This window comes from Ptychodera flava, chromosome 8 (assembly GCF_041260155.1).
Source record: "Ptychodera flava strain L36383 chromosome 8, AS_Pfla_20210202, whole genome shotgun sequence".
In the NCBI taxonomy this organism is placed as follows: domain Eukaryota; kingdom Metazoa; phylum Hemichordata; class Enteropneusta; family Ptychoderidae; genus Ptychodera; species Ptychodera flava.
Genome location: NC_091935.1, coordinates 16940700 through 16968323, shown reverse-complemented (window position 1 = coordinate 16968323; position 27624 = coordinate 16940700). Strand labels below are relative to the sequence as shown.

The 27624-nt window shown below is 39.8% G+C and overlaps 1 protein-coding gene and 1 long non-coding RNA gene across 5 annotated transcripts in view; one reads left to right on the top strand and one right to left on the bottom strand.

Moving 5' to 3' along the window:
* The window catches only part of LOC139138666 (uncharacterized), a 55158-nt gene that overhangs the window by 4872 nt on the left and 22662 nt on the right, over positions 1-27624 (top strand). For 2 of the 3 annotated variants that reach the window (XM_070707151.1, XM_070707153.1), the window contains exons 2-5: positions 22867-22937; positions 23332-23415; positions 25747-25851; positions 26416-26550. In XM_070707151.1, coding sequence (XP_070563252.1) covers positions 22867-22937; positions 23332-23415; positions 25747-25851; positions 26416-26550 — 395 coding nt within the window. Of the gene's footprint in view, positions 1-16714; positions 16878-22866; positions 22938-23331; positions 23416-25746; positions 25852-26415; positions 26551-27624 lie in introns of those variants that run through there. The other variant, XM_070707152.1, reaches the window with a different exon arrangement.
* LOC139138665 (uncharacterized) lies at positions 1438-6429 on the bottom strand. Of its 2 annotated transcripts, none has more exons than XR_011553653.1 (4): positions 6109-6429; positions 4974-5112; positions 4017-4090; positions 1438-1709 (listed from the first exon to the last, which is right to left on the bottom strand). It is a non-coding gene; the product is annotated as an uncharacterized lncRNA (long non-coding RNA). The 2 variants fall into 2 exon arrangements; XR_011553654.1 differs by having other exon boundaries at positions 4986-5112.

The window sequence follows — 27624 nt, the reverse complement described above, 5'->3', positions numbered from 1 at the left end:
TTGCTGTTCTCGTAATCTGTCAGCCTCCTTGAGAGAACAGCAAAGAAGTCACGAGCAAATGTGTGAACCTCGCCATTTCTACATCTGATTTTAATTTGATTTGATCTGATTTTGATCTAATCTGATTTTGATCTGATTTTTTCGGAGTAACCGCTTTTGTTTCATGGCATGCACAGAAAGGCATTCTCATTTTTGCAAAATCACATTCCGCGCACGCGCTCTCCCGGGATTTTCCCCACCACTTCACCGGCGCATGAGAACCATGATTTTTCGAAAGATTCTTCTTTCGACCACACTCTGTGACTTTAAAGAACAGTTACTCCATACTTTTTTCCAATTCTAGAATAATCCTTTTCCTACTCTATACATACAACGCGTCATTCAACGCATCCAAATTCTTTCCCATACTATATGCAAATTTTTCTGGTTTGCCGGCCAGCTAAATTCAAGCCAAAAATAAACCGGCTTGTTTGTCAGTAAACGGATTGTTTCGAGTTGTGAATTTTGGCTTATATTTGGCTTTCTGGCATGCCAAGTCTGGTTTCTGTGCATGCCAGTTTGGGTTTTGATACGGCATATATACATGCCAAGTACAGATCACTTCAGCTTGCCAGTAAGCCAGTTAGTACTAAAGAATGGTTTACAGGCAATCCACTATTATATGAACTAGGCTTGCTAGCAAGCCATGTTTAAGATACTGTGGCTTGCCCATATACCAGATAATGCTGAACAGTAGCTTATTTTTAAACCAATACCACACTTCCATGGATCAATAGTAAGCCAATTCTGGTTCCATCTGGTTTGAAGATAAGCCAATATTACTGCAATGTGGCTTACAAACAAACCAATTTCTGACTAATTCTGGTTTACAGGCAAACCACTGTAAGGATTCCTCTGGTTTACCAACAAGCCATTACAAGCTGGCTTGCAGGCATGCCAATCTATGGCTTTTTGTAGGGCTTGCTGACAAACCAGTTCAATATTAGCCATATTTCCGGGGGGGGAGGGGAGGGGGGAGGGATAATTATTTCTGACCATCCTTCAAATTTAAATTGGATGTCTTCAAATTTTGTAGACACAGAGGAGGATTATCATCCCATGGAATGGCCTATTGGGTCCTCTGTGTGATGGAGCTACACAAAGCAGGACTGTAAAATATCTGAAACACAAACAACAGCTGAAATAGTTAGAAATCCTGCAAGCTACATTAAAAAAAACAACAACAATCATCAAAATGAATTTCAGACTAACATTTATTGCAATTTACAAGAAATGAAACAGTCTTTGTTGCAACATAATTGAATCTAATACTTACAAGGGAATACTAAAAATGACATTCTTATGAATGCTACTTGTAAAATCATACTGATAACATAATTTAATGCATCTGATGCAAAATTGCTAGCTGTTTCACTGGAAATCCCTGTACACTGCAGACCACTCATAATTGTCAGCCATTTACTTCTCATCCCAGCTTTGTCAAGCCAGAAGTACTCTACAAATTGAAATGTTCCTTTCACACATCTGATGTAATCAAAGTTTGAAACCCTACATAACTAAGCAAACCTAGCACAACATTGTCTCTTTCCATGCTGCAGAATATAACACCTTCAAGAAACAACACAAACTGTTTCCTCCTTTATAGACGAGCACACCTAAACAGGGCTGCTGCTTTGCATCTCGTCCACAGAATGTGAGTTTCCAGCATCCTGCAATATAAAAGATGCAAACATTCAAACTCTGCGGTCCAAGATGAGCTCCTGGTAAAACACTCAGTGCCCAGCTACTTGTACAATGAGGGCAAGGCCTAGAAACTGGTATGTTTAGGGAATTTGCACAAGTATATAACAGTCATGTTCTTAAATACATATTTGACTGCAGGAACACAATTTTCAAGTCTTTCTTGGTGCATCAATAATCTGACATGACTGCTCAGGGCAAGTCTCTCAGTATGACAAAGATAGCTCTTACAAGTTACTGTCAATGTCATAGGCTTGCTGCAACAGTGCACTGGCAAAAAGTGTGTGAAACTAGGGAGTGAATTTCACGATAATGAATTTCAATTCAAGAATATCAAAATGATTATTACAAGACAAGATATATCAGAGTCACAGTGCAATGTCCTTTTGAGACTTGCAAAGAAGTTAGTAGACCTTTGAGAAAGCATTTTATCACTCTGGCTATGCAACAGCAATCATTGATGATATACTTCACATGTATGTATTTTGAAATAAGTAAATGAGGCTCCATTAACTGTAACTTTGTCTACTTCTTCAGTATTTCACTACTGTTTATCAACTACAATTTCTTGGTCTACTTTCCACAGCATACAAAAATGCCAAGTTTTATAGCCTGTATATTTGATCATTTTATAATTGACTAATGAAGTCTTGTACAGCCCTAAATGAAATTTTCAACAATAACAATGCTACACGTACATACTGTATTGAGTAGCTAAACATTGGGGATTTCATCATGCTTCAATGACTTGAATGGGAAACTGCAGTTGATAAGCAGAACAATTGTACTGGACTGTTCACACACTAGGTACATGGATGTAAATGCAGCTGTGCTAGTTATTTTTCTGACTATGCTATACTGGGGATATTATTTTAATAGCTGGTAGTCTCTGTTGCTTCTCAGGGCTGGTACAGCTGTGTGTACATCCCTGAACCAGCCCTCTGAAGGTAACAGGGTTGTATGAATTTCAAGTGTAGTGTTACACAATGTCCATGCACTGAATCTGACAGTAATCAAATCCAGCATGTTGAAAGCTCAATCAGCTGTAACTTTTAGCAATTTCCAAGTAATTTTATTTTGTGCAAAAAAACTGCAGTTTCTTGTTCTACTTCTTAAGGCATGATGAGTGTCAAACATACATTATCAACCCAGTTCATATGTGCATATTTAACATTGTTACTGTTGAAAATCAAATTTCAGTCTGGAATACACCCTTTGTGCCAGTCCTGAGGGGACATGGAACTATGGGAAAATACTAACCGGACGTGCGGTAAAACATACGACCTATACTTTAACATGGAAAGGTGCAATTTTCGAGTGAAAAAAAGTGAAATACGAAGTGAATATTTATGCTACAACAAGAAAACACCTAGTGGTGCATTGGACTAGCTTAGGTAAGTGCTTGTGTGCATTGTTTAGCAAGTAATATTTTATAACTGTAGATATCGGTGATTTTTGGCACGCGAAGCGGGCGAGTTGTAGACTTTCATTTCACTATGTACAATGTATGACGGCGTAACATGGCCAGTATGTCAAAATCTTCAGAATTATGGGTAAAAATTCAAAATTTTAACAAATTCATACTTTGTTGACTTATGTTTTCATTGCTGTGTTTTTATTTTTGAAATATTTGAAAAAAATTGAACATTCACGTAAATTTGTTTCCGCTGAGCTACTACGGGTCCCTTAGGTTCGGGAAGCGCACAGTCATCATACCGGCGCTACTGTCAGCAGGGCCATGTGACACAGTTTGCGTCACCCACTCTCGTATTGAGTCTACAACTTGGCCGCATCGCAGGCTGAAAATCGCGATATCTACAGTTTTAAAATAATACGGAGCTAAACAATGCACATGAACACTTACCAGAGCTAGTCCCATGCACCATTAGGTGTTTTTTGTTGTAGCATAAATATGCATTTCATATTTCACTCACTTTTTCCGCTCGAAAATTGCACCGTTCTGTGTTAAAGTATAGAAGTCGTCATATGTTTTACAACACTTCCGTTTAGTATTTTCCCATAGTTCCATGCCCCCTGGCGACAGGCGCAAAGGCTATATAGAACTCATTTGTCAACAACAACAATGGTTGTTAAACATGTACACAGTACACTGTCAAGCAGAATATTGGTATTCATGAGACTGTTATATAGCTATCAAAACTGCAGTTTGTACACACAACAATGAAGATTCAAAATTGCTAAAATTTACAGCCAATGTGCCTTTACTAATTTGCACAGAATTATGGTAACAAATTTTTTCAACAAGCAATACTTACGTCAAAACCATAACCATTTGTCCAACTGCAGTTTTTCCACAAAAGACACTCTTGAGAACCGAGAAGTTTGATGCCTGTTTAACAATCAGGAAAATGGTAAATTATGTCAATTCTATTCTTGATACACAGACTAAGATTCAATATCATAAACTAGGTGCATGCAAGTGCCTCCCCTCATGTGATTGATTATTATACACCTGCTTCTGTAACCTATTGAGTTTCGTTGTACAGTAAGTTTCAGTATCAGAGGATGCAGAGTCAAATAACTTTGTGGCGCAGTACAATAACATTTGGTGTCATTGGACGCTATTTGACATTTGCCCTCAAAAAACCTTTACGTCAGTGCAGGAAAGGAGAGATGATTTTAAATTTTTAACAAAAAGTATACTTCTAAACATTCAGTACTTCACAACGTTACTAGTGGTGAATCAAAACCCTGTGAATTAGAGTTAAATTATGCTGCTGACCTACAATTTCTATCATGTACACTGTGCTGCGCAGGTTTGAGTTTAGTTGACACGCTGAATGTGTTCTCAGTTTGCTTGCAATCGCCTGGTGAAGTATGTGACGGGCATCCCAAAAACACTTGACTTTTTTTGGAAAAAATTGGACCAAAAAAGGTGTATAATAATAATGCTATTCACAAAATACCGAGATTTATGTCCTTGTACATCGTACGCTTTAGCATTGTCCGAGAGGCGTAGCAACGAGGACAATACCTCCGCTGCACTATGTACTCGGACATAAATCCCAGAATTTTGTGAACAACCTTAAATTACAATAATAAGTGTAATGCTTATCATGTATGTTGTGGACTACGACAAAAGATATGTCACAGATATGTAATAACAGCTGAAATTTGAACAAAACCCACATTGTTAGAGTAATATGTGGAAATATGAGGAACATTCACGCCTAACATGATTATTATCGCTGCACACAACGATATTTGATCACCTTATATATCACTTTCTGAGTTCCACCATATCTGAGGGCAGAGTCTTCATTCTGTTTCCACATTGTGCTCAGAGAATCCATTGTTAATTTGTGGAGCTGAAGGCATTTTCTGTATCAAGTATATCATGCCCTGGACCATCTGTTGAAAAAGAAACAAATAAGTATCTATTACCAGTAAGTTGAAATCAATGGTCAACATTTGTACGTGAAGTTATTTGCTGGAAATGAATCACTTTAGTATGTACCTGTCTTGAATGACAAGATGGCTCACAGGATTGTGTAAACAATGATGTTGAAGGACCCAAGTTAAAATCAAGCTGTGGAAACATAAAGTTGCCTTGAATAACAGAATCAACCATTACGTCATTTCGGACAAATGATTTGTGAGGTAGTTTGTCTGTATTAAATCATCTAAGTTGCCAGGTCGAGGTTATTATCAACATAACCAAGAAATATCATTCATGAAACAGTCTAGTTTTGTTATTGAAAGAATGGTATGAGGATACCTGCATCTACACCATGGCAAGTCAGTTTGCCGTCATGAAAGCAATACAAACACCGTATAAAAGGGACACACACACATCAGGCCCATTTGTTACATCCTTGGCAATCATCATTGATATGAATATATGCACTAGCTGCAAAATTTGAAGCGCTACGGTGAGGCGGTTGGGGAGTTTTGGTTTTTGCGACCTCACTCACCAGTAGCACTACAATGCCGACGGCCGTGTAGAGTAGAGTTCACCACATACATGAAATAAGCACATCCCACTGGACGAGGCGTGTTGATGTGAAATGCTACATATTTGCTGAATTTGGTCGTACCGATTTATCACTACTGAAGACAAACACTACACAACACTAACCTTGTCGTTTATGGGGTTTGGAATTTGTTCAAACATGTCGATCGCGTTCCATAAACCATGGATGTAATTTTTTTTTACATCCATGCATAAACATTGACTGAGCGTAGGGCATCCGTGTTTCACTGAGCCGCCGGTACCGGAAGTTGAATGGCGGCTCCCAGAAATGTTTTCGGAACGCGATCGAAGTGTTTGAACAAATTCAAGCCCGGTATAAATTAATGACTTTGCACATCTTACACGGAATATAACACGGAATAAAGCTTACTTGCCTCAAATTCCAAAGACGTCGGTTCTTTCTTTCTACCTCCATGCACAGATCTAGCGGGACTGTGCTCCATCGAGTGACTCGATGCATGGTTGAACCATGGAGTACCATGGTTGAACGAATGAACACAAATACATGTAGTTTCGCTGTACATAACATGTTCTTCCAAAGTCATATTTCGTCGGTGATGGAAGCCATTGCTGTCGACTGTTATATGGGAAATTTTGGAGGTAAACTGACGGGGACTGCCGTAGTTCGGAAAGGACTTCGGAAAGGTTGGACGATCGTAGACTGCGTAGAGTACTGTCTCGGCTGCACTGCATCTCGGCTGCCGGCTGTGGCTTGGCGCGCAGACAGGAATTCATACGCCACTCCCTTTGAAGTGAAGGGGTGAGGATTCCACTAGCCAGCGGTCACTTTAAGAGTACGATCAATCAGCAAGTACAATAATTCTTACATATGTCACGGTGATATAATATCTATAACGAAGTTCACATTGACTCGGGGAATCATTGTGTAAAATTGAACTATGTTAATGCGTAATGTTACAAAGGGTGAACCGTGGGTCAAAGGTTACGTAATGACCGTGACCGTTGACTTTATTGAAACACGTCACGCGTGGACACACGTATACGTAACGCTCTAAATTATCATCAGCCGTGATCTGGCTTGCATATTTTTGGCACGTCATGAGAGCCATAAATTATTGTGGTTTTTACTTTCGTTGTTCTCGCGGGAAATGCAGACAATCCGACCTATAGGCCCAACATTATTTTTGCATGTTAATGAAAGAAAAATGACGTCATTTGCGATCAACACTATTTCAGTATTGTCAATTAATTCCTTCAAATATTGTTTTGATATTTATGTACCCGCATACTTGAAGCAAGTTCATATCTTATGTTCAATTGAAAACATCCCAAAATTGTACAGTACGACAAAATTAAAGCTAATCAATCTGTCGCACTGAATGCAGGCATTGATGCGCACCGTCCTCGCTGTTATCAATGTAGTGACGTGATGTACGATTCTGGTTTAGATATTAACCAGTGACTGTCATGACAATGGCTTGAAAACAGGCCGATTAATTTCAAGTGCATGGATGGTTTAAAACTTAAACCATGCTCACAAAGTTGCCACTTGTGGTTGGTTTAAAGATGAGCCAATGAATTTGTCGGTATATAAGCAAACCAACGATGCCAGTGGCTCAAATTTAAACCAGTGAGATTAGACTATGAAAGGCTTAAAAAGAAGCCATTCGGCTTAAATTTATGCCATGACGGGCTTGATAATAAGCCACCCATGTATTGGTATGAATACATGCCATTCATACTCTTTGTGGTGGCGTGACTGCAAACCAAAAAATCTTAGTGGATTGCGGGCAAACCGAAATATTTGAAACTGGTTCACCCGCAAGCCACATACAAACCAAGTGGTTATATTTCAAGCCAGAAGAATTTGCAGTGTATACACTGCTGACCGGGAATGTGAACCTGTCAATGTTGTTGTGATACCCGAGTTGCCGTTGACCACTACCATGGCCATAAGGCCCTCCTTACTATCAATGGCCAAGAAGGACCGTGCAGTAACCAAGAAAATAGACCCATCCGTTCGATCCAATGCACCCTAGCCAAATTTCAATAAGGCCAAAAAGAAAAAAATAAATTGTTCATCGGAATTGCCTCTTCTACTTTGCCCGATTTGGATTTTTTTTATTTCGGCAAAGTTATACTTCTGCGTGTAAATTACTTTGGTACCGCCGCTGCGGTGCCCTGCACTTCGTCGGGTTTTCGCGGGCATTCTGAATGAGACTTCCGACGTGTCTGCACTGAGCTCTGTCAACACGTTGTTGCGACGTTTGAATTTTGAAAATCACGACACAAACTGGGTCAATTGTGGGATGCAATTTCTCCGTTTTGTCGAGATTACCATACAATGACTACTGGCCTAAAAAAAAATTAAAAAATTCGCTCGCCGCTCCTGAACCTCGGTCCAAAATATACGATGAACAAGATTTTTTTTCTCTGGCCTAGCTGGGACTTTCAAGGTGTGTAACCCTTTATCTGTGTATCTTTAATCTGTGTACAATGTAGTATTTGAGGTGTATTAATTCGCTCGTTCTGTGAAAAATAGCTGTGGAAACGCCGCAACTGTCCGTGGAGGGGTTGACCTTTTGATGACCCGCACAGACGCAGTACCCAGCCACAGACAGCTGCGTTTAAAACAAATGTGAAAAACAGCACATCTTAGGGGTTATTATATGAAGTTTGATCGATACCGCGTCTTATTCTCTTGATTTGTCCGCATTTTGACTCTTTGCTGCGCAACTCGTCCAAATACGGACACATCACTCGAATACAACGCGGTATCGACCAAAGTTCGTGTAATAACCTCTTTATCATACATGCATACTTTAGTTATGACTGTTTCCCCAGGGACGTTCAAAAATTAGAGAGGCAATGGACAGAAATCGACCTTGCTTACCCCTTGCTGTAGTCATAGAAAGTTGGTTGCTCAGAATTTATGGCAACCGTATTACTTGATGATAAAATAATCGCAATCATACCAATCCATAATCCAATGACAGTAGGTCAGAATTGTTGTTATTCCGCTGTTTGGCCATTTTACTTCAAAGGAGGGTTAATGATACACTTTTAGAGCGAAAATATTATATTAGGATGAAGACAGGTTTTAACAATTTGAAAAGCGTTTCTTCTAAGGTAGGCATAGACTGGAGTGTGTAAAATGAGTGGGTTTTTTTCGCGTTTTGAAAAATAACCTTTTCCCTTTGCAAAAGTTTCGCGCCAACTTTCGATTTCAAGCTCGATCGAGTAAACCTCTAATCGCACATACAGAATGAGCACCTATGGAAATCCTGTCACGACATGCGACATGCGACCTGCGACTTCAAAACTGCGACCTGCGTGTTTGTCAAACTGCAACCTGCGCCGGGATGCTCTGGCCAAGCTGCCACCTGCGAAATTGAAACTGCGACCCGCGAGATCACGACCTGATCCATGATTTTAGGTATTTGGTGTTTATTGAGAGTATGAAAAGCAGTCACAAGTAATATCAGTGATAGGTGGTGTCATTTAGGAAAGAGATGAACTTCGATGACACAGCTGTGTTGGCATACGTGTTGTTCGGTTGCTTTCAAAGTCCGGTTTCAAAGGGACAATGCTTATAAATATAAAGGAAAATGAGGGCAACTCCACACATCGGCTCTACCAATATTATATTATTGCCTGAATACATGGGTTTATGTGCCCGAGAGCAGGTGACAATTTGCCCGACGCCAGGAGGGCAAATTGTCTCCTGCTGCGAGGGCACATAAACCCATGTATTCAGGCAATAATATCTTTATTACATGCCTCCTCACAGTTTAACGCTATATGACATTTAGTTCCATGCAGGGTATTCTCAAACAATTTTAACATTATCAATCAGCATCAAACAGATTTTAACGAAAGTCAAAATACCTATGCGCGCATTGATATTTTACAACTAGCGTGAAGCGCCTATCGTAACTTTGAAGGTATTTCCATCATGGCTGACAACACTGTAGCAGACGATCACGACGGTGAAATGATAGAGTGGCTAATGTCACTTGGAGCTGATAAACTCGACGAACTTTTGGGACCAGTGCCCGAAGATAGTGTGCCCGATGAAGTTGACAATTTTATACCAGCCCATCAGAAGGAGAGTACGGTTAAGTCTACGGAACGTGATGTCCGTAGATGTACCGAATGGTTGGCGCAAAATTGCAGTGAAACACGTCGGCTGGAGTGCATTGAACCGACCAAGCTAAATGAATTACTTAGTAAGTTTTTCATTTCGATAAGAAGATGGGTGGCACTGAATATGAACCCTCGACCCTGACCAACATGAAGTGCAGCCTAGAGAGATACCTTCGTAGTAAGAATTACTCAGCAAGTTTGAACGACCGTGTATTTCATAAACTGAACCAAGCGATAAGAGCGAAACAGGTTGATTTGAAAGGCCAAGGTAAAGGAAGAAAGGAGCTGAAGTCGGAAGAAATTTCGGCAGAAGAGGAAGAAACTATGTGGCAGGCCGGAGTACTGGGAATTAATAATCCACAGAGCGCGAATTTCACCATGTTCTTTTTATTCGGAAAACACTTTGGAATGAGAGGTAGAAACGAGCATCGGCAACTAAAGTTTGGTGACATCGTGACCGGCCGCGATACCGAAGGCACTGAATATCTAGAGTTTCACGAGAGATGTACAAAAACAAGAGATGGAACTACAACAACTGCACGAGAATTCGCCCCAAAAATGTTTGCCACTCCAGGAAATCCTAAGCGAGATCCCGTAGCGCTATATCGTGAGTACGTGAAACATCGACCGGAAGAAAGTTTTGAACCCGAGTTTGACTTTTACCTCACGCCTCTCCAACCTCACATGATCACGTCTGACGTCTGGTTTCATGCAAGGCCACTGGGTAAGAACACTCTCGGAAATTTGATGGCAAATGCAACGCGTGAAGCTGGTATATCGGGTCGGAAAACAAACCATTCAGTGCGTAAAACTTGTGTCAAGCGTTTATCGTCTGCCGGTGTTGCTGCCTCAAATTGCGCAGCTGACAGGTCATCAGAATGCGGCTAGCCTCCAGCATTATGACCACGGACTCGATCTCAGTGAGCAGAAACAAATGTCTCATATTCTTAGCGACAGCAGCAATAGAGGTAAGACATGTAAAATCGGAACACTCGTTCAGCCAGAACCAGCACGGGAAAGTTTTGAGTCATCACCTGCACCGAAGCCGTCGCTCAAAACCGAAAACACGAAAGTTCAGCAAATGTTCGCCGGTGCCATAATGAATAACTGCACGCTGAATATCAACTTACCGTCGTCGACGCAAGAAAACTTGTCACCAACGTATAATTCCCAGTTTAATTTCAACAAACAACGGAAATACCGACGCATTCGGGTCATTGATAGCTCGGATTCGAGCCAGGAGTATTCGAGCCAGGAACTAGAATAGAAGTCGACGGACTCTCCGACTTCATACTTCAAACTTTGAGAGTTTCTACTGAGTCTAGGTCTATGGTCTACGCATTGCATCTCGCGACTTTTGTTACTTCTGACGTTTTCACGAACATTTTAGCATCTCAGCTCCCGAACACTATTGACTTATTAATTTTATTGGTGGAGTGACAAGTACCGTCGCTCCGAAAACATTTCAAAATTTGAACTACAAGACATGCATGATTCGTGCATTTGTTTCTTTGTTTTCCCGGCGCCCTTCAGTCTGGCAAACTTGTGTTGCGCACATTTTTCAAAACTTGATAGTACCGTGCTTTCAATCATTCCGTAAATATTTCAGTGAAATAAATATAGACGTTCCTTAAACTTAATACGAAGCCCAGTCTCCATTTATTTGTTTTAAATCATGACATGTTGAATGTGCTTCCAGCGAAAATTCCCCCAGTTCGACGAAAAAATAGTTCCGGCTGGTTGTTTTTTGTGTTGGCTTCACTGGACCGGTTTCCATGGGTAACTATGGAAACCGGTCCGTACATCGTTCACAGGCCCGCTAACTTCCCGGATGTTCCTATTCAAATCAATGCACTGATTTGCACTCGTATCGAGGCATGTAATAATGTTTAATATTACGATATGGTGAATAAATGGATCATTGCATTTATTTTGTGTGGAATACATGGCGAGGCACCAGTGAATCGATAGTGCTTTGACCCTAGTCATATGATCTGGTTCCCCGGTAAACCGGTTTGTCGATTGGGTGATTCGTCTTAACGGTGTTTCGGAACCAAAAATGGGGTTCCTTCATCAATCGCGCTCTTGTTTCGTATCCCGTCCGCTTGGTTGTGTGATGAAGTCATCTTCGTCCTCGAAGAGGAGAAGCCAGATTCGTTATTGAGAGAGTTAGCCACTATTGACTGACTCTATAGTGAGCGATCCGATGTGTGGTGTCATATGAATAATAATAACATTTATTGCTTGCTTGTAAATATAGGATTTACATCACATTTATGGCAATAAAAGTGTAATACAAAAATAAATTCAAATTTTTCTTCAATAAAGATAAAGTAGTACAGTATAATAATAGTAGTTAATAATAAATATAACTAGGTATTTCTTTGTTTATATAAAGTAAAAATATAATCTGCGAGTTCATTAAAAGATAACTCTTGTATTGTTATTAGTCGCGCCAGCGGCTTACTGACTACGCATGCGCTTATTCATAATATACTATGCGAGTAACCGGAAGTGTACCCTTCTTTCATGGGCGCCGCCATGTTTTTTTTTGAGTACTCGTAAATAAACAAATACGAAACAAATTACTATTATATAACTTGCCTTTTATAAAATATACTTCTTTTATTAGCCAGTAAATGTTATTATGCACCTTGACGCTGATACAAAATATCGTTAATATAGATAAAGGGAGAAAACTGTCGTGCATATGAACGGGGTATACGCAAAGAATGCTGGGATTGAATTATAGAAGAGCGCCCCCTGTGTCAATAATTAGATTCAAAATTGCCAGTTTTTAGACGGAACGCTATAGTTTTCAGCTTGCAAGTGGAAGGGGGGTGCCATTGGTTGCGAATTACCATTGCAATGATAATGATTGCATAATACGTCCCTTGTTTAACGCAATAGGCTGTTATCATTGTAAAAATTGTCAATTTTTGTCCAAAATTTTTACACGCTACAGAAAATCTATACCTGCCCTGCTGCAGGGTTTGACGTCGTGTACGTACGTGAACTGCTTTCATCAGAGGGAAACCGGGCATAGTTGTCATATAAACGTATATGAAGTAACAATTACAGTTTATCATGAATCAATACAAATAACATTGCCAATCTTAACCCCTGGCGCGACACCAAGGGCTGAGCCCTATATAATATTAGAGATATAAGCTGATTTTCAATTGTATCGTTTGGGAAATTGATTTTACTGAAAAAGTTCTTTCTTTGGTCTTTGTATTTCTGACAGACTAATAAAAAGTGTGTTTCATCTTCAATACTGTTAGTGTTAGACTGATTGCAGTATAATATGGGTTTTTTGAACAGTGTGTCTCCCTTTTTCAATTGCTAGATCATGATTGCTAATGCGAAGTTTGGTGAGTACTTTCCTTTTCTCACCTTGTAACTGTGTTAAGTAGGGTTCTAATCTAAAATTATGTGTTATTTTGGCGTACATTCTTAGTTTACTATTTTCATCAGTGATCAAATTTTTCCAAAAGACTTCATAATTGTTTGTTAAATTTGTTTTCATTAATCCAGTTATAACATAAGTGATGGAGCTTTATCAAGGAGAAAGTCCATTCCATTTTCTTTAATTAAAGCACTTAAACAGTTAAACCAGGATCTATTGTTAGGGTCGTTTACCTTTTGCTCCAGGAAAGCCTCTTTAGCAAGATTATAATGTGGGAGTTGTACAATATGAAGCCAGTATTTAACAATATTAAGTTTGATCTCAAGTAGAAGTGGAAATTGTCCTTGTTCACCCCTCACAGCTGCATTACAAGCTTGTAAAATGTTCTTACAAAATTTGAGGTGAGTTTTCTCAATTGCTGATTTATCCCACTTCTTGTAATCCATGAAATCTTGTCCCCAAATCTCTGAGCCATACAGTAAAAAAGGTTTTATGAAAATACTGAATAAATGACCCAGCATCGACCGGAGTTTCCGGACGCTTATAAGGGTTTTTGTTTTAGGGCATATTTTGAGCGTTGCTAGTGCTCGTTATGTTAACAGTAAAAGGTCGCATGTCGCAGTTGTGAAGTCGCAGGTCGCAGTTTGACAAACACGCAGGACGCAGGTCGCTGTTGTGAAGTCGCAGGTTACACCTAGGTCTAAATGCCGAAGTCGCAGGTTGCAGTTTGACAAACACGCAGGACGCAGGTCGCAGTTTTGAAGTCGCAGGTCGCATGTCGCATGTCGTGACCGGATTTCCATGATCACCTCTACGAAATCTCGCTTTGAATGCAAGGTGGATATAGTACATGTAGCCGTACCAGTCAGTTTATCTCCACGAATCATACGTGTCCTTAGATGTCAAACATGCCTAATTTACCATCTTAGAAAGGAATGCTGCGAGTGATTAGGAAAACTCGAGGTGAGTACAGCGTCGCAACTCGTTCATTTTCTTGCAGTACGAATAAAACATTTCAAATGTATTTACATCGTCTGCTCGACGTATATTTTCATTACCGGCTTACCTAAATAGAACTAACTTGTTTTAACAGTCTAAACGAAGGTCAAACTTTCTTGGGAGTATCTTACAATGCTTTGTTTCCGAAACCTGCACAGAAAAATCTTGACCTCTGCATCTCACTGCACAAATCGGAAACGATATGTATACCTTATCTGTCGCGACTATTTTCAGTGTAGTCTGATTTATGTGGCTCATTTATGACTATCACCTCCCAGGTTAACAGGAAACTTGTCGTAAGCGGTTCTGTCATGATGTATTGTCGCCCAGGACCAACCGTGCTCTTCAGCAACGTAGACGACATAGAAACACCGTATGGGACCGGCTGCGAACGAGAAAGCTGTCACTCGCAAAACGTACAAAATAGAATGCGTTTGTTTGTTTGTCTGTTTGTTTCCGGTAAAACTGTACTTAAGTGTAATGTCCAAGAACTGAATGCAAGCAACAAAATCTTGACCATAATTATAAATAACGTTTCGGAGTGTCATAAGTCCTGTTCTCTCAGCTGTTCTACGTATATCAACGAAGGTCACGTGTACGCCTAGCCGTCAGTAGGCCTACTTCCGGTTACAGGGAAAATATTATTCAAATGTTTAACATGTTAAAATATGGTCTCATATCAGTACTCTCTACACAATATGAAAATTGTGATACAGGCATAGCATGTATGATAAATACAAATTATTTACCGAGTCGAGGGAGTTGGAACAATTCTTTAACCAATGCCATATGTCTCTCTAATGCCTTCATGAGGATGGCGGAAATTTCATAATCATTATTAGGGGCCTAAGCCCATGCTTGGACGCCTACTGGTTTTGTAAGAGTTCAATTTTTGTCTTCCTCATCTTCCTCTGCAACTTCATCTTGTTCTTCTTTCGTAACTTTTTTGCTCACCTACAACATATGTACCGCTACTTCACAAACGTGCAGGGCTAATAGGTACATATGAGTTCTCGTGCATATTACCCAGATAATTCGGTTGGTCACGTGACCTGGTTGCCATATTGGATTTTCCCAAAACACAAAGATGGCTTCTCCAGATGGCCTATGGGTCTAGTCGATTTGAAATTTTTTGTGCAGCATGCATGACCTTAGGTATCCATAATTTGCAAATAAAATTGCGTGCGGTCACGTGACCTCGGCCGCCATATTGGATTTTCGGAAAATACCAATTTAATCTTTAAAAATTTCTTCTCCAGAACTAATATAACACACCGATTGAGCTTATATTTCACTCGTATCACGCTTAGTGTGAACACTTTTATAAGTTTGTTTAAGGCATTTGGAATGTTTGGCCGCCATATTGGATTTTGCGAAAATCCCAATTTAATCTTCAAAAATCTTCTACTCCGTAACCAAATCACCGATTGATCTGAAATATTACTCGTACCATCCTTAGTGTGAGCACTTTAAGTTTGTTCAAGGCGTATGGATCGGTAGCGTTGTTTGGCCGCCATATTGTTTTTTTGCGAAAATCTCAATTTAATCTTCAAACATCTTTTTCTCAAGAACAAAAGCACTGATTGAAATTTTACTCCTATCACTCTTAGTGTGAGCACTTTCATGTTTGGCCGCCATATTTGATTTTACGAAATCCCAATTTAATATTTAAAAATATTCTTCTCGGGAACAAACACACCCATTTAACTGAAACTTCACCAGTATTTTCCATGAATGTAGTACTTTCAAGTTTGTGAAAGGCAGATGGATCGGTCACGTATTTTGGTCCCAATTTATCTTTTGAAATCTTCTTCCCCAGAACCAACGAACAATTGAATTGAAATTTCACTTGTATAATCCTAAGGGTGAGTACCATCAAGTTTGCGAAGTGCATTTCTATCAGTTATGTGGTTTGGCAACTAAATTGGTTTTGTGAAAACCCTATGATTGCCAGCAAAACCTATACAATTACTCTGAGAATGGTATGAATGGTATTGTATGAAATGATACAGTATATGAATCACTGTAATAAGTCAAAGCTGGAAATGCTGTCGCTAATCATTTGAGTGACCGAGGTGTCATATTTGGCCACAATGTCCTCATATCAACTGTAAAACTTTTTGAAAGTCCCCACGAGTCTTTCGGATGTGTCACTAGTTTTGATACCAATTAGCTGTGTCTCATTTGAAAATCAGCATAGGAATCACAAACCCTATAATATCTGAGAAGTTGAGACACGTACACACCATAAGCAGGTGCAGATGGAATATTACTTGACAAGTGGGGTTTATGATTTCAAAATCGAAACTTACCTTTTGTCATACAGCTTAGTGTGTAGCCCAAATACATCCAAACTTCCTAATTTCAAAGTGAATATTTATTTGAAAAGAAAACATCAATCCTTGGTCAACAATCAAAAAAGGGGAACCTCGCTAGCTGGATATATAGCAGATTCCAAAGTTTCATTAGTATAAAGGTTAAAATAAGATCTGCCTTCACACAGTCCATATAACTATGATCTAGAGTAGTACATTTTGTAAGTTTTTTCACAGCTACAAAGGATGGCTGCCTTTGACCCACCACTTATTCTTGTCCTCTCTGTGATTCTGTGCCCTTCGCTTTCTGAAGGTAAGTATGCAACTCACGTTAGCTGATCATTTGAGGCACAAAGTCCAACATTATACTTGGAGATTGATCTTTACAATCTAATCAATTTAAAGACTAAAAGAATGGACAGATTGGTATTATGTACTTTATAAGTACCTTTTACCCATAACACATCAATTTGCTTGAAGCCTGCCGCAATGAGCTTTGGCCATTTTTAAAACTTTCCACTTTATCATAGAACAAGCAAATATAACATATGATTTAGTTGCTAATCTTTCTACACAATTTGCATATTTGCCGTTGTTTGGTCACGATGATTTCTACCGTACTGCAATGCAAAACCACATCCACTTTAATTTCCTTAATCTAGCACCGTATTTTAGTGTTGAGAAGAACCAGTAATGTCACTTAAATTAACGTTGATATTGGAGTGAAAGGAAGCAAAAAATGTCCTTGTTAAAAGTAGTGGACACGATGCAATATTGTGACTTGTTAGATAACAATTTCCATTGTAAGTTGTTGTATTTGGTTTTTGGCCCGTGCAACGACAATTTTAAGTTTTAGCGTCACGGTTCTTGTTTTGGATGTGTATAAAAATGCACTTAAAACCTCAAAATGCGTTTTCTTCATCAGTCACGAGATTTGGTTTACACATAATATTTGTATTATGTATGTCTGACAGTGTTGTTCCTCAAATACGGAATCCAGTGTTGTCATATTGCGATCCATATTGTTGTTTGTCGTGCACGACTGTTTGCACGGATTGTTATATGTTAACCTTTTCTTCCATTTTGATGCCCGAGGTCGTACGGCGGCGAAAATGACCTACCATTGGAGGACCCACCCGCCGTAATAAAAAGGGCACAAAAACGCATATGCTATTTGAATCACAGCAATATGACAGAAACACTACCATTTACTTTGCCGTCTAGATATAATAGTGGAACGATGAAGATGCAGCCTAAACTTGCCCCAAATCTTTGGGCAATATTGATATTAAAATATAGTAAAGTGAGGTGATCGCGTTTTTCTAAGTTATATTCTTTTGCAAACTGGCTCGTAGATTGTTTACTGAACGCGATGGCCAGCCAGTCTGCTCCTAACGCCAGAGGAAAGCTAAGAGACAAAGGTCAGTCAACTGAAGCCTCGTTTAGTACGTTAAACTGCGTTAAACGTAATATACTCATATTGATCTTGCAGTAGTGCAGCCAGGGAAATGTCGGCGATTTTGCAAAGTTCGGGAGGCACAATGTAAGCCATTATCTGTGGCATTATTTAAGCAATAATGCACCCCCCCCGGCTCATAATGGACGAAAGCAAACTTTGCACGACATAATGTACGAGGCGAAGCCGAGTACATTATGGAGTGCAAAGTTTGCTTGAGTCCATTATGGGCCGGGAGGGGGTGCATTATTGCTATTATTTTATAGTTTTGGCAATGCCAGTGAATTTGTAGTTGTAGAAAACGAATAAAAAGGAAATTTTAACTGAGTTTGAAGCCAGGAGTGAGCGTCGTCCAGCATGATCGGCCCTGACTCTGTACATATTACATGCACTCCGCACTGCACTGAACACGCACGTTCAGCACAAAAAATGACCAGCACTTTCACGGTTCATTTTGAATTGATAAACGATGTATTTCGAAGGAAATGAAAAGTAACTGCATCCCTACCGTCTATATCAAACTTGAAACATCACCTTTAAATATCATGCCATTCAAAAAATCGACACGGTGAAATGCCAGAGATGAAGAAAACGGAATGTTCATGCATCGACATCAGCATGATCAGCGAGCTGCATGCCATGGTATCAGCTGATCAATACGATCATTATTATGTCGCTAGTAGTACAGCATTCATTGCAAACGATATCAACAGAGTTCAACATTGTTATTCAAATGTTATATTTCAATAATAACTGTGTCTATAAATTTAATTTTCGATGGCTCCTTGAGAAGAGCTATTTTATTTCGGCGAACGACAGAACTTGACGTAAACGGGTGCTTGAAAGGTACAGTTGACAAACATACTAGAGGGTTTCGGTACCGTCGCGATATCGAGAACAAGGCAAGGTAAAATCACAGACATGGAGAAAAAAACGATGAATGAAAGTTGTCTCCGATTACAGTCAGTGCATCAGAATTAGGTGGCCGAGATGTTAGATCAACGGAGAGTCCACGGTCGTCATGATTGTTGGTAGTAGCTGACCTTGGACCGAGACTTTGAATGGCTCCGTAGTAATTTCCGTAGACACTTCCGGTCAAGGTTGATGACAGCAAGCTGCCGTTGTTGGCCCGTTTACGGCTGGTTCGAGTAGCCTTTCACGCTTGCATCGTTTACATGGCCACTGACATACATAATATGCCATGTGTCAAACCCAGTATCGTCTAGGACTTTGCAAACGTACTGAGTTCTGTTTCACCTATACCAAGCGAACCATGTTGTAAACAAACCTAGTAGTACAACAAGCGTATCGGACGGCAGACAGACGGCAAGTGCGTGCGCGAGGACTCAAAAAATGTAATAAATCGTACAGTAAGACATTATTATCAATATTGTGAACCATTGTCAAGATTTATAGTTTTGTGTATTACATGGTTTATCCGATATTTCCCCTCCTTTTAAATGCGCGGTCCTATTTTCGTTTTCAAAAAAAAAACTTGCTCGCTGTGCGGCCGCAGTGCTGAATAATGGAATACATTATCAGTAATAATGTATGGATATGACGTCACAAAATTCACTGGTATTGACAAAGCTATAATATATTCATGATAAAGTAGTACTGAGACTTGGTCCAAGTCTATGGGCATATTAATTTATCAAAAAGAACAAATGAAAGAGTGAACTTCAGCAAACGCCGCACTAAGTGATAGGCTGTCAATGTAGACTCAAGAGGTGAACGCCTTCGCCAGCAACAAAACTGAGCCAGGTGACGGGGCCAGTCTAAGTAGCACTTAGAGATTACTTATCAGATCATGCTTACCATCTTGAATCAGCTAATTACTTCTTTTTTTTCGCGCTTCTCTATTTTTTTTAAATGTTCTTGTTTATTAATGTTACCATGACTTGCCTACATTCCTTCAATGAATAACCGCCAGAGTTATCGTTTGCCTTCGGGCTTCGCAAAAGCAGCATTAGAAATCAGACTTGACTTCGATAAACGGAAATACAAAAAGATCATCTACAGCTATGTTAGTGATCGTACCTCAGAAGCACTGCTTGAGAAATATCTTGCTCATCAGTGGCGCTTACCAGAAAACCCGGCACGGGACGAGACTATCCGTGACGACCAAGGCCACTTGTGCCGATCGGAGAATCATTCTATGCGCCCTCATGGTTCCACATTTACAGAAAATGCAGAAAAAGCGTTAATTCCTTTGCACTAACATTATATAAATACGACATGATATGTCCAAAAGATTGTATAAAATAGATATTGCACGTCAAATAGCTTACAAGGAAACTTCCTGCATATAGCTGCAATAATTTTAGCCCACGGGCCACGCGCCTGCTTTATCTGTCGCGTTGGCAGTGTGGCGCATGGGCCGGCCCTACAGAGTCAATTGCAACACGACAGAAATAAAGGGGTATGGCCTTTGGGCTACAATATCGCCGCTAACCTGCACATGGAGTAAACAATTCTGGTCAGTCAATCTGTGGCATAGGTACATGCAGCGATGCTTGGAAACTAGATCGAAGGCACGGCATCGAAGTGTGACGCCAAGGGCCGAACCTCGGTACCATTTTCTTGCTGTATTCTATTCAACGAAACGGAGCGGCGCGGCATGTGTCAAAATTGGACTTACAAATGTTGACTTAGGTGATGGGTTACCCGAAATTCTTCTCAGGTCGACTATGGTCGAGTTTTCCGGTAAGCTTTATCAGTCGCGCAACTCTCACAACAGGGAACATTCTTGTATTCTGGAAATACTGTTGCTAAACTTTTTTCTAGTCAGAAACGGTCGATATCTAGTATTCGCTCAGCCGATAAGAAGATGTGAAATTTAAATTGTAAGTGTAGCCCGTTGAATGGATGTAATTTTTTTTTAAATTTCGAGACGACGACATCAATGTAGGTTAAAGCCACAATAGCTGCGAATTATACGTGTGATTTTCATGTGTAAATGTGCTAAGTGAAGTACGTGTATAGAAGTATCACTGCTCGCTGATTTGAATCATCCCTGAACGTGTTAAATATTAAGCGAGTGCCGAACTCTTAAAATGGTGCCCCCACGGAAAGTATAAAAAATGAAGTATTTCGTGTACATATAAATCGTGATCATCCAAGAAACAAGCATGATGCCATTAACTTGACGTAATCTTTATTTTCGCTGTCACGTGATTAGTTTTTAAAAAATCTAAATGAGGTTAAAACTTTTGTATTTACATGCCCTTTTCTACACTTATGACAGTGTTGTACATTTTTTTCAGTCTTAAATGGGCCTCACTTAAAAGAAAACTCTTGGAAATCTCAGGATATTTTGAGATCGGTTTATTACACATACGCAGCTAATGTGGCTTTAAGTTTAGACAAAGAACTAATGGGATGCCGTGCTACACATTATTTTAACATCTATTCTTCTGTCCATAGCTGTCAACTGCCGATACCGAACATGGATTCACCGTAAAATCAACCCTTATGGTCCCTCCAGCCATACAAAACACGTAACCTTAAAATAAGAAGTAGAGATGGCGACGTTTCCACCCTTGGCTTATTCACAGTCCGATCAGTTGATTGAAGGAGGGACTACGGTGTTTTTGTTGCTGGTTTGTTTTTCCTGTTTTGGCAGCCTCCTCACGAGAACAGCAATGAAGTCATAAGCAGATGTGGAAACTTCGCCATTTTTACATCTGATCAAAATTTGATTTGATCGGAATTTGATTAATGTGATTTTGATCTGATTTTTAGCGCAACCATTGTTTTCTTTCTTGGTATGCGCAGAAAGGCATTCGTAATTATGCCTGCAGTGATTACGTTTGTTTAAACATGTAGAAACATTTTCGCGAAAGGTGAATACATACATTATAAATCATGTTCAGTCATATGGTTATGTGTAACACCATAAATACACCTGGTCACTAGACGAGTCATCATGATCGGAATCTGCCACTAATACACCTAAAATGCATGAAACAGCATCTGCTGCACGTTTATTGTAAAACTCGCTACTTTAATAACCAAACCACGGAATAATACTATATAAACGTGTCTAAATAAGTCTTCGACAAGGCTTACCGGTTCGATTTTAAAAAGTCAATCTACCCACATTTTCATGAGTTCGGTTAAGTACAAAATTTGCAAACCAATTCCAGGTAAGCAGCGTTGATAAGGACTGTGTCTGGAAAAACCGATGGTGCGTTTTTGTAAATTTCGGACACGACTCTGTTATACGGGAAGTTACTGGACCGTGGGCGCACAATAGGGAGATTACTAATGACGCAGCCATTTGTATACACTGGGCGGGAGTTTGAAATTCTCAAAGCATCACTTTGACTGTATGATAAATTTGAATAATCATGATAGGCACTTTCATGACATATGTAAAAAGGGATCAAATGGTCGTAAAGGGAACAATTTTTAAACATATGTGTTCTCCGACAAAAAACGGAACATTTTTTCAGTTTATTTTCGACTCAAGTCAAGTCGCTACATCACATCGTATGCAATACTCATTGACAATGAACGCCTGAAACATGACAAAACCATGGGATTCTAGGACCAAACACAACACATCCGATCAGTAGCGTGGCTTTCTTATATTTGCATAGATTTACGATAATCCGGCTTTTAGGGGATGTTCCTGTTCCAGAAGTTTTGTTATTTTTATTTTTAACTTGACGACACCTCATCTAATGACTAATGATGAGGATGCTCCAGCAGAATACGGTCAACATGGTGATCATTATATATATATATATATATATATATATATATATATATATATATATATATATATATATATATATATATATATATATATATATATATATATATATATAATTTCTTCCAGCATTCTCGAAGGAATACTCCTACAGGAATTGTCTAAAGCCACAACAGGATATAAGAATTTCTTTTCCCGAGGTAGGAATTCCAATTTAAGTGAAATAATTGATGCTTCATATAAAGTACAATTTTAGCACTTTGTCCATGATTTCATTTTTCTGTCTTCATTTTCAAAACTGTTTGAGAATGCATATGTTTAGCACCGATAAAGGACATGAATATGTGTTAGAATACTTGTATGGGAAAAGATCCCAACAGTTTCCTTTTCTTTATTTTCGCATTTTAAGTTGCCATCTTTTATGTACCACAAAACGACCCTATCCAACTTTCACATTACTTCTGCATCCGAGTGGAAATATAGCTGATGTTTATGAAATAAAACTTGTGTTCGTCAAATATTTTAAGTATTAGAGCGACTAACAAGACATCAAAAGAAATATATAATTTGTGACACAAGACATTTTATCGGCAGGACGCTGAGATTGGAACAACTGTCTTCAGACCACCGACTGATAGGTACTCCATTCCACGCGGATTGATATTCGAAGGAAATACGGTGAGATCGACAAGACATGTACGCTTAGCCCTGGTTACCCAGACTGCACTTCGTGACGCTCATCCAGCCGCCAACAGCAGGCGGCAGAAGTTGCAACTGAAAAATTACCTCAGGACAGCGCTGCCCTCAGGGCAGTTCAGAGCGGAGTAAACATATGCACAACATCCAATGACGTCACTGAGGAACTGTATGTCTGCCCTGAGGGCAGCTCAGATATTGCTGCCCTCAGGGCAGATTGGCTGACAGGATAAGAAAATGTATGTCTGCCCTGAGGGCAGCTCTGACATATTGCTGCCCTCAGGGCAGATCGGTAGATATACACTAAGCAATACTTTAAGGATAGGAAATGTATGTCTGCCCTTAGGGCAGCTCAGATATATTGCTGCCCTCAGGGCAGAATACATTTTCTATCCTAAAAGTATTGCATAGTGTATAGCAACCAATCTGCCTTGAGGACAGCAACATATGAGAGCTGCCCTCAGGGCAGACATACGTTTCCTATCCTATCTATCAATCTGTCCTGAGGGCAACAATATATCTGAGTTGCCCTCAGGGCAGACATACATTTCCTATGCTCACACATCATTGCATATATCTATCAATCTGCCCTGAGGGCATCAATATATTAGATCTGCCCTCAGGGCAGACATACATTTTCTGTTCTTAAATTATTGCATAGTGTACAGCAACTAATGTGCTTTGAGGGCAGCAATATATCAGAGCTGCCCTCAGAGCAGACATACATTTCCTATCTTATCTGCCAATCTGCCCTGAGGGCAGCTATATATATCTGAGCTGCCCTCACGGCAGATATACAGTTCCTAAGTGACGTCATTGAATGTTGTGCACATGTTTACTCCATTCTGAGCTGCCCTCAGATCATTTTTCAGTTTCAACTTCTGCCGCCTGCGCCGCCACCTCGCCGCCCTCGAATATATCCCATACATTGTTGCAAGTCCAACGAATAAACCGGAAATCGGCTCATTTTGCGTCAAGTCACCAAGGTGAGCGGATCGCCTTCGCTCATCCTATCTTGCCGCATATGACAAGCAGTTGCGATGATGACGAATGAGTTATTCCTCAAGTCAGTAAATGACATGCAAATCCCTCCCCTCTTCAATGACACACGCTCCCAAGTCAGTAAATGACAATGGGGGTACCCCTTCAGGCTTCCAACAATGGCACAAGTATCAAATTGTTGAAGCGAAGCAATCAGACTTTCTCACAGAAAAACCTATTCTCGCAGGCAAGTTCATAATATATTCAGTCAAATGTTGTCCTATAACATGAAAAGCGACTGAGTTCGACGTGACTAGGGCACCGGGATCGATCTGACCACAACCAACGACAAGAGGGTGTGAATTACTGGGATCGAAACGGACAAGGGTCGAGGTAGACTCTCCACAGTCGCTGTGCCTTGTTTTGTGCGCCGCGATGGGCCTGCATTCAAAAGGCTATACGCTGTGAGGACGCGCTGCCAGACACATCTCTGAAGGGCGCGCCCTTGTTCCAACAGCATGAACAGGGAAGAACGCGAATCGCAGGGTCTCTGCCAGACAAGGGTCGAGGTTACCTGCTGCCCCGGCCCCCAAGCTGCAGGCCTGGCTATGTTTACACAGGTAGGCAAGAAAGAAAGTCCCATTACGTGAAAACGCAAGGGGTCGATAGGGGTCGGCTGACAGTTTGACACGTTTAGTACAGTTAAGAGGTGAATGATACTACATTGACCAGGTTGATCATACAGTTTTCGTCAAAATACGTAAGAGAAAAAGTGTATGCATCGGATGTTTGGCAAATCTTTACAAAGCATCAATTTTTCGATCAAAAAAATCATGAGTAGAACTAATTAAAATCCGTAAAAAATACCACAGCCTTGTACATGAGGCAATAAAACGTCAAATGGAAGAAAATGAGTTTACTTCAAAATACATAGTGCGTCTTCACTGCGGTATTGCTAGATGGCCGGAATTTTTGAATCTATGATGAAAGTGGTGAGTAGCGGGATATCTTCAAGGGCGACGGGGGCCGACACCGAACGGTCAAAGGGAGCGCGGTAAACTTTTTACTATAGTATACCGGGACTATCCTCATGCAAATTTGATGACCTATGCAAATTTGTCATATGACTCTTAACAGCCTCGTTTTCATTTACTAATATGCGCCTCGAAAGTGAACGACTTCAACTTTTGCTCAAACTTTCCTTATGAACCCTCTGGCATTCTCTTACCAAATTAATTCTGTAACTTAAAAATATCAATGCATACGTCATTGTGGCATTTATTTTGACCATGATAATTATTCTTTGATTGTTTTTCCTCACTCGCCTTTCAGGATGAACGCTTTGAGTTTAACACCTACTCCTCCACTTACCGGCTGCAAAAGTATCTAGACTATTCAAACCACAAGGAATTTAACATAACAGTAGGATGGTACCAGGTAACAATATTATCTTTATCTCCTGAATATTTTCTATGAACAATAGACGTTTCTTGTAGAGGACAAGTTGCATATCGATATTGTTAGGCACAGTGTGTGGCACACTTCATAGTAAAGGTAGGGCTAGCAGACCTACAGGTACTGTCTATGTTTACTGTGCTAATCGCTGACGCTGGCTCGACGTGTGGAAAAGCTATACTGTTTCTGTTCTACATAATAAACATACATGATTGGATGGATAGGTTTGATAAAAGCCACCGATCAACAATCAAAGCAGCATACTGATCTTTGCTGAAACAAAATCTTGATTGATATTTCGATACACTGTGAAAACAGTCGACTGAAGTTAAATCTAAAAGAACCATTTAACGAAATCTTATGGCTCAACAAGTGCTATGAATCTAAAGGTAATGTAATCGAGAAAACGTGTGTAAACATACGTATTAATATAAACATTGAACCAAAGTAGTAAAATAACCAAAGTTTTGCTATGAAACATGGATAGACCAAGACTTTGAGCTTTATCAAATGTTATAAGCTTTTGTTTTTATGTTCTCGTCCCAGACCACGTTCGACGGGAAAGACAAGACTTGCGTTAAGCAACGGTTGTACATTGAGATTGAGGATAAAGACAACTGGCCCCCTTTCTTCAACGAATCATGTAATTTACCTGCACGAGACCCGATGGGCAATGCTGTTGTAAGTAGCGTCACTTCGTTTCATGTCCTACGCGTTGATGCAAGGTGACATGGGGTGAACTTCTTGATCCCAATACACGTTGCCCACATTTTTTGTCGAATGCTTCAACAGCTCTCCTCAGAAGTCAGAACAGACAGCCTATGCGCCTCTGATATAAACCCAGAATAGCCCCTGTTGTGCTTGTTTAGTGAGAAACAATGTGAGATAAGAGAGTTACGCATTGATGGAACAGTTTATATAAAGAGAAGTATTCATCGTATTTCAACGTTGAGCATATCAAGTTTTGTCTCAGATTCGCTGAAGCATGTTATGCCAAAAGTAATTTTGTAAATCTAATCCACGCAAATTAATACATAAGTTATCAGAGTTCTTCAAGCAGACCATTGGAAAGTTTAAGTTTACTCGAAATTACAACATCTGTCAGCTGACTTTCAGATCGTCTGAGAGTGGTAGGCAACATAAAGAAATCTTCAAAGCAAGCTTATTTATACACACATTACACACCAGAAAGCTGTATCAGATCGAACGCACATTAAAAATTATGGTACAATTATGGTAGAGTTAACTTGCGACATGCTCAGAGCTCTCCGAGGTCAGATTTCAGAGGAGCCTTGGACGGGCTCTGAGACAAAGTTATCGGACTAGACAGAGCTCTGACGACTCTGAAATAAGAGTGTCTGGCTGACTGAGCTGAGATCAGAGTCCCTGACACAACCTCAAAGACTTCAGGCTCTAACTCCTGATAATTAAGGTGAAGTACTACGAATTACGTCAAAATTAGGTTGTGGTGTCATTTTCTTGAAACTTTGCACAAAAATTCTTGGCTGTTTTGCAAGTGCAAAAATGAAATAAAAAATGGGGGTCACCACGCTCGTTTCCATGGAAACGGACGTTAAAATGGCGTCGTTAGAAATAAATAAAAATGATATAATTCACTTAAACTAAAGAAAGCAATTATAAAACGCTTAGCAAATGAGTTAAGTTTAATAAATACCTAGACTTAAGATCGATATCTATCTAATGTATAATTTTCATGATGTTTGTAAAGAAATTTTAACATAAGTATCGATTACA